The sequence below is a fragment of the Simochromis diagramma genome, unplaced genomic scaffold (genome assembly GCF_900408965.1).
Source record: "Simochromis diagramma unplaced genomic scaffold, fSimDia1.1 OVJJ01000293.1, whole genome shotgun sequence".
Lineage (NCBI taxonomy): Eukaryota > Metazoa > Chordata > Actinopteri > Cichliformes > Cichlidae > Simochromis > Simochromis diagramma.
In genome coordinates this window covers 23,015,089-23,034,379 of record NW_024386801.1, presented here as the reverse complement: position 1 = coordinate 23,034,379, position 19,291 = coordinate 23,015,089, and the positions used below count along the sequence as shown (strand labels likewise).

The 19,291-nt window shown below is 45.0% G+C and overlaps 1 protein-coding gene across 3 annotated transcripts in view; it reads left to right on the top strand.

The window, feature by feature from the left end:
* The first annotated feature begins 982 nt into the window (after positions 1 to 982).
* The window catches only part of LOC120730308 (cytosolic carboxypeptidase 4), an 80,783-nt gene continuing 62,474 nt past the window's right edge, over positions 983 to 19,291 (top strand). Inside the window, exons 1-2 of one of the 3 annotated variants that reach the window (XM_040026605.1) lie at positions 983 to 1,351; positions 17,333 to 17,406. In XM_040026605.1, coding sequence (XP_039882539.1) covers positions 1,270 to 1,351; positions 17,333 to 17,406 — 156 coding nt within the window. In that variant the 5' untranslated portion in view covers positions 983 to 1,269. The remainder of the gene's footprint in view (positions 1,352 to 17,332; positions 17,407 to 19,291) is intronic. The other 2 variants (XM_040026604.1, XM_040026603.1) reach the window with 2 other exon arrangements.

The window sequence follows — 19,291 nt, the reverse complement described above, 5'->3', positions numbered from 1 at the left end:
GCGAGAAGGGAGACCGCGTTTTAGCGAGGGACCACTGTAGTCTAGCCTAGAAATAATAAACATATGAACTAGTTTTTCAGCATCACTGAAGGATGTTTCTAATGTTAGAGATATTGTGCATAGAAGAAATGCACAAGGGAAGAAAGTCCTACACATTTATTTAATGTGCGCACTGAAGGACATATCCTGATCACAAACAACTCCAAGAAATCTCACAGTGTTACTGTAGGCCAAGGTAATGCCATCCTGGGTAAGACTGCTCACTCAAAGCTGCAGAGAAACACAACAGAAAGAAAGAAGTCAGAGAAGGAACTTGAGTGAAAGACCGGAAATGATGGGCTTATATAAGGGAACAAACAAGGGAAAGAGTAAGAAAATATCATGCTGAAAAGAAACAACAAATTCAGCTTGAACAACCTTTAACCCTAAAGCCTGGTGTAAAAAATATAACTGCAGAAAAATGAGGAACAGACCAAGTAAGACATGCAATCCTAAAAGCCCAGAAGGTAAAGGCTACAATCCTGAAATCTAATGTTGAGAGTGTGAGATCAATTAAAACGCCTTTGGAAGAAAAACCTTGAAAGCTCTTGCAACAAATTTATCCAAGGGTCTTGAATGGTTTGAATGAAAAGCGTGCAGCATGTATAGCAAATTTTATTCAAATGTCTAGAAATAATGATAAAAAAAAGGAAAGCAAAAATGTATACACACACACACACACACACACACACACACACACACACACACCACACACACACACACACACACACACACACACACATATATATATGTAATGATCATCTCCCCACCTCTCTCCAGAGACAGAGGTGGGTATCCTCAGTGTGAGTGTGGAAAATCAGCATGTATAAGTAATGCAGGTACACACACACGTGCACACACACACACACACACACACACACACACACACTATATATATTCACCCCACCTGTCCTCTTGCACATACTGGTATGTTGTTTCACATTTAGGCTACTAACCAACAGCAGTCAAAAGACAGAAGGGCACAAGGGCACCCAATCAGGCGCTTATGAGTGCTACTGACTCCACACCCTCTACCTCCAGTAGTGCACACTACACTAAGTTTCCTTCACACTAACACCAAGTCAGAGGAGAAAACAAGAAAGGAAGGGAAAGAATCTCTTTTTATTTCCCATCTTTTCATTTAGATCCCAGCGTATGTGGATTAGACTGACAAATAAATAACCAGACAAACAGGGCAGCTGTTAACAGAAATCAGTGGAAGCAGTTACAATGTCTGTTTATGGCCAGAATCACTTTACTTGGAATGGTACTCTGAGAGATCTGCATGGCAGCTATACAGGCTTCTGCACAGGTAGGTAAGACTAAGTGTGTTTGTGTACATGTGTATCAGTCACATGTATTTTCATTTGAAATTAAGAATACCTTTAAAAAAAAAAAAAAGCCATAGACAGTAAAGTTATGAGGAATAGCTTTTATTTATCAATGGACTTCATGCAAACTGCAGTAAAGAGAAAGTCTTCTGTTACTCCTCTGAGGTTGAAATCAAAACTTGTGGGGTCCATACCATTTATTGGATGTTCTTGTGTCCTTTCTTGTGTCCTTCTGGTGATTCTCTGGGGCTCTTTAAAATGCAGTAAAATGAATCTAGGATTAAATGAAACTTTCTCATGCACATGCAAACATACAGATTGCATGTCTATGCTTACTCTCCTGATGAGAACACGGACAGGGGGCGGGGGTGGAGTTGACTTTGCAGCCTGTGTAAGGTTGGCATGAGTGCCTGTATGCTTGTACACATCAAGACCAAGCAGAATTCTGACTTGGCATTACTTGCAAGAACATTCAGTTGCAGTTGACACATTTAATTGTGGTGTACTGTAAGGCTTGGAATTCATTACACATCCATTTATGCATAAAATACTTTTTTTCCACAGACAAATCTCAGTTTCCTCAGTTTCCTTACTTATAAACATTTGAACCAGACCACCAGTGCATAGATATGACTTCTGCTGTGATTGGGTACTCAATAAATAAATAATTTAAATCTAATCTTTACTGTTACAATCACTTATACTGAAAGAAGTAGTCATACTAACAAACTGCAGCTGTGAGTTTCAAAATGCAAAGAATGCCAGTTATGAAAAGCAACATTTGCTTCTGTAGTCATGGAAAGGTTGCTTGAAAATATCTAGTGCCTCCAGTGCTAGTCAGACTGGAGTGCTATCTCTGCTATGTGGCTGTTATGTGCTCAATGTTACTGTGCATGCTGTGTCAACTCTCCACAGTAATAAGATGTCAGATCAGAGGCATAACAGAGAGGAGCAAAGTAGCATCCAGTGGGCTAATGACACATAAGTGATTTGAGTATGCTATAGGGTAGTCAAGGAAACTGTCACTCTTATTTATGGTTTAATGTCTTGGTAACGATATCATACTGTTTACTTGATAACAGTCTGAATTTACTGTTTGATATTGCTTTTTATGATCTCAGATCCCTGTGTACATTATAAGTTATCTAAAATCATATGAATTATGTCAGTGACTCATACACTTCTTTCTAGTTAGCAGTTAGTGAATGCAGTTCACCAGATTTTAGAAACCAACAGTGTCAATGAGAGTCTTGTAAAACTACAACTGAAGATGAATCCACTCAGTACACATCATTAATTCTTATAGATGCAGAACATGAGTCAATAAACATGAGTAAATGTTAACTTGCATAATAAGGGGCTTTGAGACAATTGTTGTTGTGTTTTAGTGCTATAGAAATAAAGTTGAATTTAACTGAATGAGTCCATTCAACTGAGGGGAGGCCTTGCAATAGTTTTTGTTCGTTTTCTGTCATGGATCACTGGTAGACTTAACAGAAGATGAAAGAAAAGTCTGGAAAGGTTTAGGGCTGAACAACTACTAACTTGTTCGGCAATTTGAACTACAATAGCTCATTTGTTGAACTGGACCACATGGACTAGCCTTCGCTCGCTAAATGTGTTGTTGAGCCTTGGTTGATCTTATCACTGGTTTGCCACTTTTCCTTCCTTGGACTACTTTTGATGGATATTATACCACAACTGTAGTTCTGGAGATGCTCTGATACAATCATTTAGTCCAGCGGTCCCCAACCTTTTTTGCACCACAGACCGGTTTATGCCCGACAATATTTTCACGGACCGGCCTTTAAGGTGTCGCGGATAAATACAACAAAATAAAACTAGTACCGATACCGAAAAAAAGAAGATTTATTCATAACACACGTGAAAAGACCCAGGAAAACCGAGTTAACGATAAAAATGATAACAAAATAACGCTGAAAACCGATAAAAACCCTGAAAACCATACATTTCACACCTGAGCCTCAACTCTCGCGGCCCGGTACCAAACGACTCACGGACCGGTACCGGTCCGAGGCCCAGGGGTTGGGGACCGTTGATCTAGTCATCACAAGTAAGCCTTGTCAAAATCACTCAAATCCTTAAGCTTGTCTATTTTTCCTGCTTCTAATACGTCAACTTTCAGGACAAATTGGTCACTGCTCTGAGTGCCACAGAAACATTGTTATCTTCACCCTCTACATCTTCTCGAGCTCCTCTCTCAGCCCTCCTCTTTAAAAACAATTCTTTCACTGTACAACTACACCTACCACTATGGCTGTCTTCATTTTACCATGAAATTTTGAGATACTGTCCAGTAATGGACAGTGTGAATAGAAAAGCGCTACGGTAATGCAGATACACTGAAGGAGAATATTGTTTTTAAATAACATTTCATTTACTATTATGTGAAATAAGGCTGTGTAAATGCATATCTGTCCTTTTGCTTCTCCCTTGCTCTGTCTGTCAGTCTGGATCATCTAGCCCGTGTGGATAAGGGTGGTGATTTATAGGTACATTCAATCGGAAAGGGCCTCCTTTGCTTCAAGTTTCCATTGCAGTGTGATTTACATCTGGGGGGAGGGGGCATGGGCTTTAAAACTGGCATGCTTCAGATGCCGTGGGACTGTGGAACTGTTGAATCATGAGTAAATAAATAAGTCTGACAGTCCACTATCAGCCCCTAGAGGCTGAAGGGCTCAATGCCATGTGCCAATAATGTGCCAATACAGTGCAAAGCAGCTACCTGAACTGTACTCCCAGAGAGGCTGATTATCTTGTTGATAGTTTTACATCTTTTCCGCATACGACTCTGATACTGCAGCTCCTCTGAAAAGAAAGACACACATCAGAAGTATTTCAGTCCCTGGTGTAACTCTAAAATGCACATCTTACAAAATTGTTGCTATAGTTGTTACACCATAAAAAAGCCCTCTGTAAAGCTAGAACATCTTACGATTCATCACTAATTGAAGAAAAGAACAACTGCCCTAGGTTTTTCTTCAGAGAAAAATTCAGCACTCTGTCAAGAGTCTGTGAAGGTTCTCAGTGTTCCAGGTCATCGTAGTCAAAGGAGCTTGGAAAGAAAAGCGCCTGGATTTCTTTAAGTTGCTTGAAGACGTTTCACCTCTCATCCGAGAAGCTTCTTCAGTTCTAGGGTCAAATGGTGGAGAGTCCAAGATTTAAACCCAGTGGGAGTTTCCCCCCAAAGAGGGACAAAAGGACCCCCCTGATGATCCTCTAATCGCCTGAGCCAAGGTGTGAAACTGGGTGTGGGTCACAATCAGCCAGGGTTTCGGGTGAGCTCATTGTGAAACCTGGCCCCACCCTATCATGTGATTTCCTGAGGTAAGATGGCCCAGAATGTGAGTGGGCGTAAAGGTGTCTGGGAAGGGATCTCAAAACTGGATTATAGATAGCAGACAGTTGGTGTCGTAAACCACCGCCTCTATTCAAAGATGGTCACTCACAGTGGACATAAATGGCTTTTTTTTTTTTTTTGTTCATTTTTTTTTTTTTTTTTTTTTTTTTTGTGTCCCGTTTGGATCTATGGCCATCAGAATTGTTGTCTTAAGGCCAAGAAAGATGCCAAGCGGATTTATTTTACCAAGTGGATCGTCATGGCCTTGCCATATTGGTCCATTTGATTGACCTTTATTATAATTATGAATTTATTTTATTTTCAGTTGCTACAAACGGGACAGACATGACTGGAGGATAGGACAGGGAGAAAGAATGAAAGAAAGAGAGGGAGAGAAAGAAAACCAAATGGGAGAAGAGACGGTGAGAAGGGGGGGAAGAAAGAAAAAAAAAAAAAAAAAAAAGAACAAAACTCCTGGGTCACCTGTATGGAGAAAAAAAACAGAAGAGAAAGCAAACAACAAAGAGCAACATAATAAATAAAAAAAACGGCACCATCACAATAAACTAGCTAGCAGTAGATATCAGTAGATACTAAATAACAAACGATATTGTGCAGCACGCAAGATAGACAGCGCACAATGTGCTTTGAGGCAGCAGCCAAGAAAGCTGTAGTCCGCGTCTGTGAATACCCGTGTGTACACCTGTGTGCATACCTGTGTGGATCAGCATGCTTGCATTCCAAAGGTTTCTCCATGTAACGATCTGCTAGGGAGTGTGGGGAGCCACAGCCCCGTCCTCCAGGGCATGAAGCAGGTATGGAGGAGATCAAGACTCCAGACATCCAGAGGCCCCCAGAACACAAGAGACCAAGGAAGACCAACAGAGGGGCAGCCGCGCCACTGTCCCAGTAAGAGCTGAGGAGAGTCCCAGATGAGGGCTCACTCAGCAGCCGCGGAGCAGAAGCCAGGGGGAGTTGCAGTGATGCGCCCGTGAGCTCCGCCGGCAGCCAGCTGTGCCTGAGTGACCGAGCCCCAGGCCGAGAGGCCGGGGGCACCCCACCTCCGGAGTGGCCCGAGCGAGCCCCAGGCTCCAGGCCCCGATAAGCGGCCGCCAAGGAGTGAGCCGGTGTGTACCCGGACGCCCACCCCCAGACACAAAGAACCACCAACGCACCGACACCTGAGGGAGTCCGCCACTGGCAGGGGAAGTGGTGGTGGGTGGAGATAGGCCTCCAAACCTTGGAGGGCCTGAGATGTCCCCAGAGAGGTGGCGTCTGATACCCAACCTGACATATAGACACAGACATACAGGCACACACAGACACAAACATCCATTCCCACCCTCATGCTCTCATATGCACTTACTCCACACTCAACCAACATGGAGACAGACATAAAGAGACGCTGTACACACGGTCACACTCCCCAAGCGTACTCTACGAACCGGGTCTAGGTACCCTTGCCCCTGGAGGGGGGAACTGCACCCAGACCCAGGTGGTGTTACCCTTTTCCCTGCGGTGGGGAGAGGCAGACCGCCCCGACTCCGCAGCAGCAGGGAGGCCCCACACTCCAGACCGCAGTCGGACGGCCAACTCCTCCTCCTAGCCCCCCCGCTCCAGCAGGCCGCAGAGAACGGGGGTGAGAGAAGACTCCAAACCTCCCTCCACCCGCTCATTGTAGTGTTGATGCATGTGTGTTCTAAGGTGCAATTAAAACCCAGGAGGGCATGGAGCTACCTGCCAGAGAGCAGCAGGTAAGCGCATAGTCCCTCCTGCTAGCCCTCAATGTCTACGTGTATTCAAAATTGAGAGGTGGGCAACGACGCCAGGGGTGGGGTGTACACCCTGATGGTAATTCTGACTCCGTGTATCGTGCCCACCCCCAAGATCCTATATGTATGCGTAATGAGAGTGTGAGTAATGTGAATGTCTAAGTTGTGGGATAAAATTGAGGCAGAGGCAGCCAGAAGGGGACGGGGGGGGGGGGGGGGGGTAGCCTCCTCTGCACCCTGGTGACATACCCCTACTCCAAGGCCCTACATGTGTGGGTGGTTGTGGTGGAGCGGGAAGAGGGAGGCAGCTGGAGATGGGGAGGGAAGGATGGCTTTTTTCACTTCTCTTTCAAACCATCTGTCCTCTCTGTCCAAAATGTGAACATTGGCATCCTTGAAAGAGTGACCTTTATCCTTTAGATGCAGATGGACCGCTGAGTCTTGTCCTGTGGAGGTGGCTCTTCTATGTTGTGCCATGTGCTTGTGAAGTGGCTGTTTGGTCTCTCCAGTGTAGAGGTCTAGGCCAGGGCCGTGCAGAGAGGTTTAAAGGGGCGGGTGCTCAAAGTTAAAAAGGGGCACATTGAACCAGGCTGAATAACAACAACACACATTCATCAAGAATCTAATATGGGAAGGGCAGGGTTCAAGGTTCAAGGTTCAAGGTTCTTTATTTGTCACATGCATAGTTATACAAGTATAACACACAGTGAAATGTAGCCTGACACGCTCCTCGACATGTGCAAAAAAATTGGGGGGGGGGGGGGGGGGTGTGTGTAGAGGAAAAACATTATACATATATATATATATATATATATGTATATATATATATATATATATATATATATGTAGTATATACATTGGGTGAATGTGCAGTAGTAGCAGCAAGCAGGTGAATTCTGTACATTAATATGAATAGACATCTGACTATTTTACAGGATAGACAATATAAACATATTTAAAATTAAAGGAATTGAAATGTACATTGTGCCTTGGTTTAGTGTCTGGAAGAGTCCTGACTCAGTCAATTATAGATGATGTGAGAGGGCGGGTGTGTGTGTTTAGGGCACGGATGGCTTGGGGATAGAAGCTCCTCTTGAGTCTCTCTGTCCTTGCCCGGAAGATGCGGAACCTTCTACCAGATTGCAGAAGTTGGAACAGTTTGTTGCCAGGATGGGACGGGTCCTTCAGTATCTGCGCTGCTCTAGTCCGGCATCTCCTGGTGTAGGTGTCCTGAAGCGGGGGGAGAGCAATCCTGGCTGTGTTGATCTGAGACTGTAGACATTAAAAAGTCCATAGGAGAGATGGTAGCTGATTAAACAAGTGTCATGAGATAATAACAAAATGCAAACATTGGTGACAGCGCTTGGAACCATAAGGCAACAAAAAACTGTGAGAAATAATTTAGGCTCTGCCTGTGAATCACTTTTTGCTTCTCTTCTTCCTTCCATCCCATCATTTCATATATCACTCTCCACTTGCTATGTGAGAACAAGGCACAACTTGCTATTGCAATAAACTATAATCTAATTATCCACACCTAACAACTCTTGCACTTAATCTATAATAAAATGATGACAGAAAAATGTTATAGCCCTGCCTTTAGTAGCCTCACACAGCTCCTGCTGTTTCCTCCTCATGTCCTTACCAGGCATGTCTGGACAATGTTATATCATGAGTAATATTTTTTTTAAAAATCCATCTAAATAACACACACACATGCACGCACACACAGTGACATTTTAGACCTTCTTCAGAATACTGTATATACTGTGGGCATCATGGTGCTGATCCAGAATCCTTACATTATTATTTATTACTAGAGCTACAATAATAAAGCAATGAGGAGGGGGAAGTAATAAATATGAAATAATGTATTTATGATGATTCCATTTGTTTCACTATCCACTCTGTGCAGGGGCAAAGCTTATTACATTTTTAAACTGTAGAGATACAATAATCTTACTGCTGTAAAATCCAAATTTTGTCTTATTTAAAATATAAATCTAATATAATCTGCTTCTTAATGTATGTTCTTTAAAATACAGCTTGTGTTTTTAAATATATTATAATTATAATAATTATTATGTGGACATGCATATTAGATCGTTTTTTAGTGAAATATAATCCCTCCAGAAAGGCAGGAAAAGCCCGGAAACTTACTTTAAAACTAAATATGTTTCTAAATACTTTAAAATTAAATATGTTCCCTAAAACGGTGACAGAGCTACAGACCCATGACAGCCAGGTAGCCAGCGGCTATGACCAGCACTACATGTGCAGTTAATAAAAGGACAGGTAATGTTTGTCGCGCTGTTGCACACACAGCACGCTCGTTTGTTTCAGTTCGTCAGTTGCCACAAGACAACTTACCAACGTGTACGTAATAAGCTAATACTCCTGGGTGCTATACACTACAGTTTACGCTGTACACCTACTTACTGGTTTTGTCGCATCAGTCTGTGTCTCTGAGTTAACTTGTGTTTCTCCTACAGCTCCGGACCGCTAAAAATGCGTGTGCTCTTTGTGAGCTCGTTCCCGGCTCGTAACCAGCGCGTTCTGCCGTCAAGGGAGATCATTGGTTAAATGTGATCATGTGACTGATGCAAGCCAGATCCTTTTATTTAGCAAAACTGTGATTAATAGTTAAATATTATTGTTGAGGGGCACAGACAGGACTCCGCATGCACGCACACACACATAAAAAAAAAAATAATAATTTTTTTTTAAAAAGTTGCCTCAACAAAAGGGCACAGGCACGTGCCTGGTCTAGGCATTCCTCGCTGCACTGTACAGCATACACCACGTTGTTAAGTTTGTGTGTTAAAGTGAATTGTTAAGTGTTGTCATTTTTATGCTTACCTCCTCTACATTGTTTCAAACTCTGTGATCAAGGAATTCCTTTGTCTGCCTCCCCAGCCTCTTGAGGTTCTGGGGGAGGCTGTAGTGTTTTATCACAAGCACATCCCTTGTGAAGGTTTGTTTGATGTTTGGTAAGCTTCCTGCCCTTTTTATGGCTTCACTGTGTTGTGTATGGTGAACCAATACAGGAATTGAGCCATATATTGGGTGTGGGGGAGATTACCTTTTTATGACCAAGGATGTTGTTAGAAACAAATGTGATCAGGAAGTCACGCACATAGAGACACACACACACACACACACACACACACACAGTGCCTTGTCCTTGTAACCAAGGGGAGTTTTACGAGTGCAGGTGCTTGTGTAAACTATTGTTTATTGTAACAGTTTTTTCAATAAAAGGCAGAAAGCCGAGGCTGCAGTCGGGGTCATTTGTGATATGATTCGAAAGAGAAAACACATGGCGGTGCGGAGACCTCTGGCAGAGACGAAGTAAAACCAGCAGGCGAAGATACTAGGGGTGCAACGATACACAAAATTCACGGTTCGGTTCGGTTCGATACTTTGGTGTCACGGTTCGATATTTTTTCGATACAAAAGAAATGTTCATGTCTTTTTAATTTGTCATTTATTAAAATTATAAATATATATTTTAACTCAAAAGTACAGTTTTTAAATTTAATGTTGCTGAAACAACAAAGTAATAAAAAAATAAATCTATCTGATCGAGAAATCACTCATCTTTGGAAAAGAGAGTTTATTACAGAGAAATGGCTCTTTCCAAAATAAAAGCTATACTATACGCTTCTGGGCTATATTCTCAGCAGCATATTAAACATATCAGGTCACCATAAGGAGAATCATGTGCTAACGGCTGTCTAAATGACTCGGGTAAAGTTTGTAGCATGTGTGCTTGTTGTTTTTGTCTGCTTCCACTTGTCTTTGCACTAGGATGATGTCGGAGTAAATGTGCAGTCATATTCGTTGTGGGGCTGGACGGCCAACACGTTAACGAGCTAACTGTGCTAACACACTAGTTCCCACCAATGTAATTGAGCATTGCGTGGCACATCCGACATACTGTTTTACTTTTGTCCATGACGCGCTTACCTTCAGGGTCATACGTCACATGAAAACCAAAATAGTTCCAAACGCCAGATCTGAATTGGGGGGGGTTCAATTTGCCATGTTGCAAGGAGAGCTTAACTTCTGTCTCGCTAGCTTGCCCTGCGCTCAGTGAATCTGAGTTCGACTACTCCGCCTAGGCTGCACTGTCGAGGGCAGATCCACTGAGCGTTCAACACAGACAGCATCGTAAGAGGGAAAGTTGATAAAATAAATTAAAAATTTTGTATTGTTCGATACATATGCGTACCGAACCAAAAGCACTGTATCGAACGGTTCAATATCGATACGAGTATCGTTGCACCCCTAGTGGAAACCTCTGGCAAAGACGAGGCACGGCCAGCAGGTTTGGAAACCTCTGGCTGAAGTGACACGAGGCCAGCAGGTGTGGAAAGCTCTGGCAGCTGCTGCTGGGGCATGGGAACCTGGGAGTGGATGCATTCAGCTAGCTCCAGAGCGTGAATCCCTTCCCTGACTTCATGCAGATGTTTAATAAAATCAATAAAGCCTTACTAATTTTGGTCCTGAAGCCAGTCATTTCATCAAGTTTGGGCTGCCGACACCTTTTGTTGGTACTTGAACTGCTAAAAGCACCCACAGTTTCTGTGTTGCTGTAACATGTTTTGCGTTTAGATGGTACTGTAAGGTTGAAGTGCTTCGGTGGTATGCAAACTCCATTTTGCACAGTTTGCACAAAATCACGCTTTTATCAAGGCTTCCGTCGAGCAGTCTTTTGCAATGAAATTCGCCTCTGATCTATGGCAAGCCATTAAAACGCCGTTTAATTATTCAAAATGCTGAAAAAAACAGAGTTTTTTCCGCCACTCAGATGGGGTGTTCAAGGTGCCAGTCTGTGGCGTAAAAAAATGGTGTTCTGTCGGGACAAACTGCGGGTTTTTTCGGTGTTTTGAATAATTAAACAGCGTTTTTTTACGCCATTTCTTAGCCAAATGGGTTAGAAAAGTGGCGATTTTTGGCTCTAATGGCTTGCCATACTGATCAGTCCTAGCAACGCGCTTTCTTCTGATTCTTCCATTTTTGAAGCCGTGTGCATCAGTGTAATCGGTATACCAGGAAATCATGCATTGACAAAAGTTCCCCATTGCTTGGAATGCAAAGTGTGATTAAATGCGTTGATTTTTTTATGCTTTTTTTTTTTCAAATTAATTAATCACAATTAACGTATTAAATTCCCACCCCTAATAATTATATAAATGAATCAGTTTGGCACCTGTCATTTAATAGTGTCATGATCCTGGGTCCTTTTGACCCAGCGTTTTGTGTTTTCTCTTCGAGATTTTGGTTCTGTTCTCCTCTAATTGGTGTTTACCCTGTTCCCCCCCGTGTGTTCCTGTTTTATTGGGAAGGTCTGCGTCTTATGTGAGTGTTTTCAGTTTCCCTCCCTGGTCTCGTCATGTTAATCATTCCCAGCTGTGTCTCCCACCTGTGTGTAATCTCCCTGTGTTCTGAGTGTATTTAAGTTGTATTTTCTGTCTTAGTAATTGCTGGTTCGTCTGTGTTATTTCCCTTCCACCCTTCTGTGTTGTTTCTCTGGTCATTCTCCCTGCAAATCACGTTCGTATTCCGGTTAGTGTTTTATTTAGTTTTCCCAGTTTAGAGTTTTCACCGTTCTGTTCCTCGCCACCCTGTCTGTTGTACCTTTTTGGTTGCCAATAAACTCACCCTCCACTTCAGCAGCCTGCAGTTTGGATCCATTATTGTTCACACGGCTTGCCTCGGCAAACCGTGACAGTACGAACCAGCCACAACATGGATCCAGCAGACTTGCCCGGGGAGAGGGATCTGATGCAAGTCCAACGCCTGGTCGACTGGATAACCCACACCTCGAATACGAGAGCAAGGATCGTTGGGATAAATGGTATTGAGGTGATCCTCAACAGAAATCCCTATCTCTGCCAGGTCAGAGGATGTTTGGACTTATTGGCCAACTTGTATGAAGCCCGGGAGGCGGCGCAAGCTCGGGAACTGTCGGACTGGGTCCTGCAGCAACAAACTACAGCCACCCCGGAGCAGCCGCGTCTGCCTCACCTATCGGATGCGGTTTTTTCAGGCCCGTCGGAGCCCTCTGCGGGGAGGAAACGCCGATCGCGCCGCGGGCGCGCCACCCCACAGCCGGACGTTCGGACTTCTAATTCGGCGGCTGTGGTGAGTGAGGACTCTGTGTCTGTTCCAGACCTTGTGACTGGTCATTCAGGGGCTGTGTTTTGTGTGGTGGATGTCAACATGAGCTGCTTATCGCCTGTGCAGCCTCTCTCAGCTCAGTTAGCTCCCCCGCAGCTACCCTCAGCTCAGTTAGCTCCCCCGCAGCCATTCTCAGCTCAGTTAGCTCCCCCGCAGCCATTCTCAGCTCAGTTAGCTCCCCCGCAGCCATTCTCAGCTCAGTTTCCAGTGTCACTTTCAGCTCAGTCTCCGGTGCCACCTTCAGTTCAGTCTCCGGTGCCACCTTCAGTTCAGTCTCCAGTGCCGCCTTCAGTTCAGTCTCCAGTGCCGCCTTCAGTTCAGTCTCCAGTGCCGCCTGTAGCGCAGGCCCCAGTGCCGCCTGTAGCGCAGGCCCCAGTGCCGCCTGTAGCGCAGGCCCCAGTAGCTCCAGTGCCGCCTGTAGCGCAGGCCCCAGTAGCTCCAGTGCCGCCTGTAGCGCAGGCCCCAGTAGCTCCAGTGCCCCCGCTACCCGTAGCTCTGGCTCCAGCATTACCGGTTCCACTCAGTCACTCCATGCAGGGGGAAAATTTAAGGTCCAGTCAGGGAGTTTCTTGCGCTGTAGCTGCTTCAGGCACCGTTCTGCACTCCAGGGCTTCCCCAGAGGCTAGGTCTCAGTCCCCAGCTGATTCTGGACCCCTGAAGATTAAGCAGCCCTCAGAGAACAACTCCATGTCAGTGCTGTCTGAGCAGGGCCAGTGCTCAGCACAGCACCCATTTCCTTCGTGTCTACCAGAGGACTCCATGCCTGCTGGCTTTGTATTGGCTGATGCTGGAGGGTCCAAGGGCCCGTCCAGCCTTCGTCTCGGTCTCCGCTGGAGGGGCTCGAGGGACCGCTCCGGCCTTCGTCTCGTGTCTCCGCTGGAGGGTCCGAGGGGCCCGTCCGGCCTTCGTCCCCTGTCTCCGCTGGAGGGTCCGAGGGACCGCTCCGGCCTTTGTTTCCTGTCTCCGCTGGGGGTCCGAGGGGACCGTCCGGCCATTCGTCTCGTGTCCTCGCTGGAGGGCCCGAGGGACCGCTCCGGCTTGTCTCCAGCTCTCCGAGGACCCGTTCAGCCGGGAGGGCCCGAGGCCGTCCAGCTCATGCCCCAGTCCAGCCTCATGCCACGTCAGCCGGAGGGCCCGAGGAGCCCGTCCAGCCTCATGTCTCGTCCGCTGGAGGGCCCGAGGAGCCCGTCCAGCCTCATGCCTCGTCCGCTGGAGGGCCCGAGGAGCCCGTCCAGCAGCCTTCCTCGTCGGCTGGAGGGTCCGAGGGGCCCGTTCAGCCACCTGCTGCAGCTTCATCGTCATCCTCGCCTGCTGCAGCATCATCATCATCAGCCTCGCCTGCTGCAGCATCATCATCATCAGCCTCGCCCGGTCCAGCCTCAGAGCCTTCGGCCTCGTCTGGTCCAGCCTCAGAGCCTTCGGCCTCGTCTGGTCCAGCCTCAGAGCCTTCGGCCTCGTCTGGTCCAGCCTCATCCGAGTCTTCATCCTCGTCTGGTCCAGCTTCATCCGAGTCTTCATCCTCGCCTGGTCCAGCTTCAGCCTGTGCTTCGCCTGGTCCAGCCTCTGCAGCCTCGCCTGGTCCAGCCTTTGCAACCTCGCCTGGTCCGGATCACCATCGCCTGAGTGGCCGCCGTTGCCTTCCGCACGGCCGTCCCCCGGACCCTCCTCGCCTGAGTGGCCGCCGTTGCCTTCCGCACGGCCGGCCCCCGGACCCTCTTCGCCTGAGTGGCCGCCGTTGCCGTCCGCACGGCCGGCCTCCCGAACTGTGTCCACGTCGCCGCCGTTGCCGTCCGCACGGTCGGCCCCCCGAACTGTGTCCACGTCGCCGCCGTTGCCGTCCGCACGGTCGCCCCCCTGAACTGTTTGGACTCCTGTGCTGTCGGCCCCCTGGCCGGCCCCCTGAACTGTTTGGACTCCTGTGCTGTCGGCCCCCTGGCCGGCCCCCTGAACTGTTTTGGACTCCTGTGCTGTCGGCCCCCTGAACTCTTCTGTTTTGGACTCTGTTTTTTTTTTCCTGTGTTCTGCTGTGCTTCGTTTCTTTTGGTTTTGGACTCGTTTTTTTGTTTTTGTCTTTTGGCCTTCTGGTGCTCCGGTTTTGTTTTGCTTCGAGCCCTCCTTCCTGGGCCCCCGCCGCCCGCCCTGGTCGGGTTGTTTTCTGTTTTTTTTTCTGGCTGTTTTGTTTCTTGTTGGGCTGTCTGGAGCCAGCCTTTGAGGGGGGGGGGGTACTGTCATGATCCTGGGTCCTTTTGACCCAGCGTTTTGTGTTTTCTCTTCGAGATTTTGGTTCTGTTCTCCTTTAATTGGTGTTTACCCTGTTCCCCCCCGTGTGTTCCTGTTTTATTGGGAAGGTCTGCGTCTTATGTGAGTGTTTTCAGTTTGCCTTGTACCTTTTTGGTTGCAAATAAACTCACCCTCCACTTCAATTGGAAATATGTAATTTTACTATGACATTTTATTAAGTGGGCAAATAGTGTTTCTTGTTTCTGACCTGTGTGTTATCAGTAATTTATACACTGATTATAATGAGAAAATGAAATAGACTACATACTCATGAGTGTTTTGTTACATTTTGCTGAACAAGTTTTACCTAGCCATTACAGTCTTGCAGCAGTAAACACATGTTTTTCTATAAGTTTTAATTGAAAACTAAATTAGTAAATAAAAAATTAAATGTAATGTTTCTAAATACCATGAAACAGGCTTACTAAGAGAAAATGAAAGAAAAAAAAAACACCACTGGTTTTACAACAGCAGTAGTGAGTTGTGAGCAGCGTCTATGTGTGCTGCTCTGCTCAAATGAGTTATACATGGAAAGCCAAGACGTGCATATCAGTGTACCAGCCTGCTGTCTGAAGGCATCAGTGAAACTAGACAGCTGGAGCAACACTCAGGGTTCTCCCCTCATTATTGTGGAAATGGAAATGTGCGTGGGTGTGCAACATATGGCTGTGTCAAGCCCGGGGAATCCTGTCTGGGAGAGCAGTATGTCTTTGATTTCACCTGTGGATTAGGAGTTCCTGATGGGAATGTTATGGCATTTTTCAGTTGTTGATGTGATTTTCTTTTATTACCTATGTGTGTGCGCTTGTGCGTGTGTTTGTGAAATAGATAGAGAGAGAGAGAGAGAGAGAGAGAGAGAGAGAGAGAGAGAGAGAGAGAGAGAGAGAGAGAACGAGCGAGAGACAGTAACAGAGAGACAGAATGACACAAGCTGAAGGGCACAGTGGTTGAGAATGTTCATCCTTAATCCCAACTTTCAACCAGCCAGCTCAAAGCCAGCTCTCCAGCCCATATGAACTTTAAAGCATGTTGACTCTTCTCATGAAGTCATAATGCAGATATGTTTGCACACACACAGACACACACTAACAAGATAAGAAAGTAGTGACTGAAACAGAGTAATACATAATATATAGATTCCTTCAGGGTAGACGAGGACAACAGAATGAAACCAATGAAAGCACAGGTGTGGATTTTGGGTGGGACACAACAACTCTGACCTGTGAAGCAGTTATGGGCTGTGCTACCTAATTAGTCAGTCAGACGTTTATTCTGGTCAGCGGCTCTTTCTCCACAGTTCTTGGTATCTTCAAATGTAGTGCTGCACCAATGGTACTGCAGCCTGCTCCTCCTGGAAACTGATGTGGTTGCCTAGAAAACATTCAAATGGTTATTTGAATGTTACAATGGTTACAACCCGCCATCCTTTAAAAGCAGTAAATTAATTTCCACATTGTCTTTACTAGAATTTTATTTTTCAGAAGAGCTGTCAAAAACCAAATTGTGAACCAAAAAACCCAAAAGTGCTCTGTATCTGTCGGTCTCCCTTACTGGCTGCCTTTCTGATTTAATTGTGTGTTTAGCATCACTTTTTTGTAAGTAGAATAAATTTAAAGGTGAATAAATTATTATATGGATCAACAGATGAGTACTTTCATCCTGGGAGTTAGTAAGACTGAGTCAGATAAGCAGCATTGAATACACTGTAGTGTTTTTTCTGGGTTAGAGTACGGTGGTACTGAATATAGTCTGTGCCCTGCAGCTGCCCCGCTGGTCTTGTCAAAGCCTTTTTATAGTGGCAGTCTTCTCAGCACCACAGCACAAATGTTTTCTGGAGCTCTTTATCCTAGAGGGGTAGGATTACACATGCAAAGTCACGTGTGCGCACTTAAACACAATAACACACACATATAATCACTTTTCTATAAAAATACTTTTCTTGTATTTTATGGTAGGAGGAATGTGTTTATTATGTTTTTTGCATGTGTTTTATGATCGTGTAAAACAGACTGAGCAGAAATGACACACACTCTCAGGAAGACATTAACTTTACTAATACACATGTCCAGCAATGACACACACACCAGCACGCGTGCCCCCTCCCTGGCCCTGAGAGTGTCACTCCGCTGTGTTTAGACACAGTATCGTTACAGCCTGTGCAGAGAGAAAAGCACACTGATGCTATAAGTGTGTCTGTGTGTGTTTGTTTGAAGTACTGCTTGCATGTTGCTGAGGAGACACTTCGGCTCTCAGACTGTCCAAGTCCTCACTGATGATCCCGTTTCATTTTGTCGTTTGTCTGTTTAAAAGTTTGTTCACCTTTCCTTCACTCTTTTGATTCGTCCATCTGTTGACTGGAACAGGACGAGGTCGACCAAGTATGACGGCCACCTTAAGCTCCTCCAGCGGCTTAGAGGTCCTCCTTTCCACTCTGCAGGTATGTGCTCCTGTATGTGACGTGTTGGTATAAAACACTGAAATAACAAATCAAAACAATTACTTAACTTCCATATTAGCTTTAATGTATGCTGAGCCCCTAATAGTCTGTTAGGGATATAAAAAAAGGAGAAAAATAAAAGAAAAACTAAAATATGTTTTGCTTTGCCTCAGCTGATTTACTGAGAGGAATATCTGAGGTTTGCGCGTTTGGAATATTAACAAGATATGATTTTTGTACTTTGCGTGTGGTATATTTTGCAGGCTCGCATTGGGTAATTGCTGCATCAAACATGTATCAAATATACATCAAGCTCGATCCACATTCATATGCTGTATCATGTTCACATTATTTGGTTTGTGGTTGACACTGGATCCTTAAAAAGTTGAATGACGTAAAAAAAAATGTCAATAATATTGGACATAAACTTGGGTCCTGCATCAGCATTAAACTAGGATCTTTAAATAAAAGACATGTAACTGCAACACACTCATATGGAGCAGTGATGAAAACCTATCTGTCTATCTATCAACGTGCTTGTTAAGGTATTGGTGAAAGGGACCGTGATGGTATGATACAAAACATCCCTGGGGTGCTACAGTTGGATACTGGGGGATATAGGGGTGGAGAGATTGAAACAGCAGGTGGCATTACTGGCTGAACATCATTCTTTAAAAAGTGGCGGACTAACCTCACATTTTTAATGACAACACTTTCTGACTACTGAGTCTGGGCAGTTCTTTCAAATAGTGTTTCATACCCACAGTCCTGAATTTACAGTTCAGTCAGTCTAAACCTAATCCCAGCATCTGAGAATAAACAGATTTCCTGAGTGTGGATGGACTGCCAGAAACCATTCTAACTGCAGATGAACCCTGAGTTGCTGAATCGGACTTAATAATACAATTCAAAGTACAGTTTTTAGTGACTGATCTTTACTAAGTGTTCCTCTGAGGGAACCTCAAAAGCCACGAAAGGTGGTCATATAGGATATCTCCTCTACAGAGAAAGTTTCTTTTAGCACTCCCCTATTAGCACAAAACAAACGAGGAAAGAAATATATTGGCTTTGCATTGAGCATATTTATGCAGCTCTTATCGATTTTTTGTTACTGCTAAAGGACACAAAGACAGACAATCATTACATCATTTATTTAACAACTGTGAAAAATGAAGCGCACTCCATGATTCAAAAGCTTGTAGAACAACCTTCAGCAGCATTAACCAGAAGCTATCATTTTCTGTAGGACTTTATCAGTCTCTGTGATCACTGAGGAGGAATTTTGTTCCATTCTTCTTTACAGTGTTGCTTCGCTCATTCAGGCTTGCGAGCAGTCATTTATACGCAGCTCTCTGAAGGTCTCAACACAGCATTTCAGCCAGTTTCAGACAAAGTTTAGCTGTCTGACCGATGGCCTCTCCTTTGACTCTAGAATATTTTGGTACACAGAGGAGTTCATGTTAGACTCGGTGACTGCGCCGTTCTTGGGTCCTGTGGCTGTAAATCCAGCTTAAATCACCCCCCCTCCACCACCGTGCTGACAGCTGGTATGAGGTGTTTGTGCTGATATATCGTATTTGGTTTTCTCCAAACGTGGTGTTGTCCATGAACGCCAAGCATCTCCAGTTTGGTTTGTCCAAAGGCATTGGCCTTCATACCTCAATTTGATTTTACTTTACAAATAGATTTAGAAGTCCATTTCACCACACTTACAACCAAATGAAGACCTAACTGTGCTGGGAAAGAAAAGACAAGTCTTTAAAATGAATACTACTATTACTACTACTACTACTAATAATAATATTAACAGTACCATAGCACTTAATTTACAAAGCACTTTTAAAAACAACAACCGGGCTGACCGAAGTGAGCAGTTTTCTAAAAC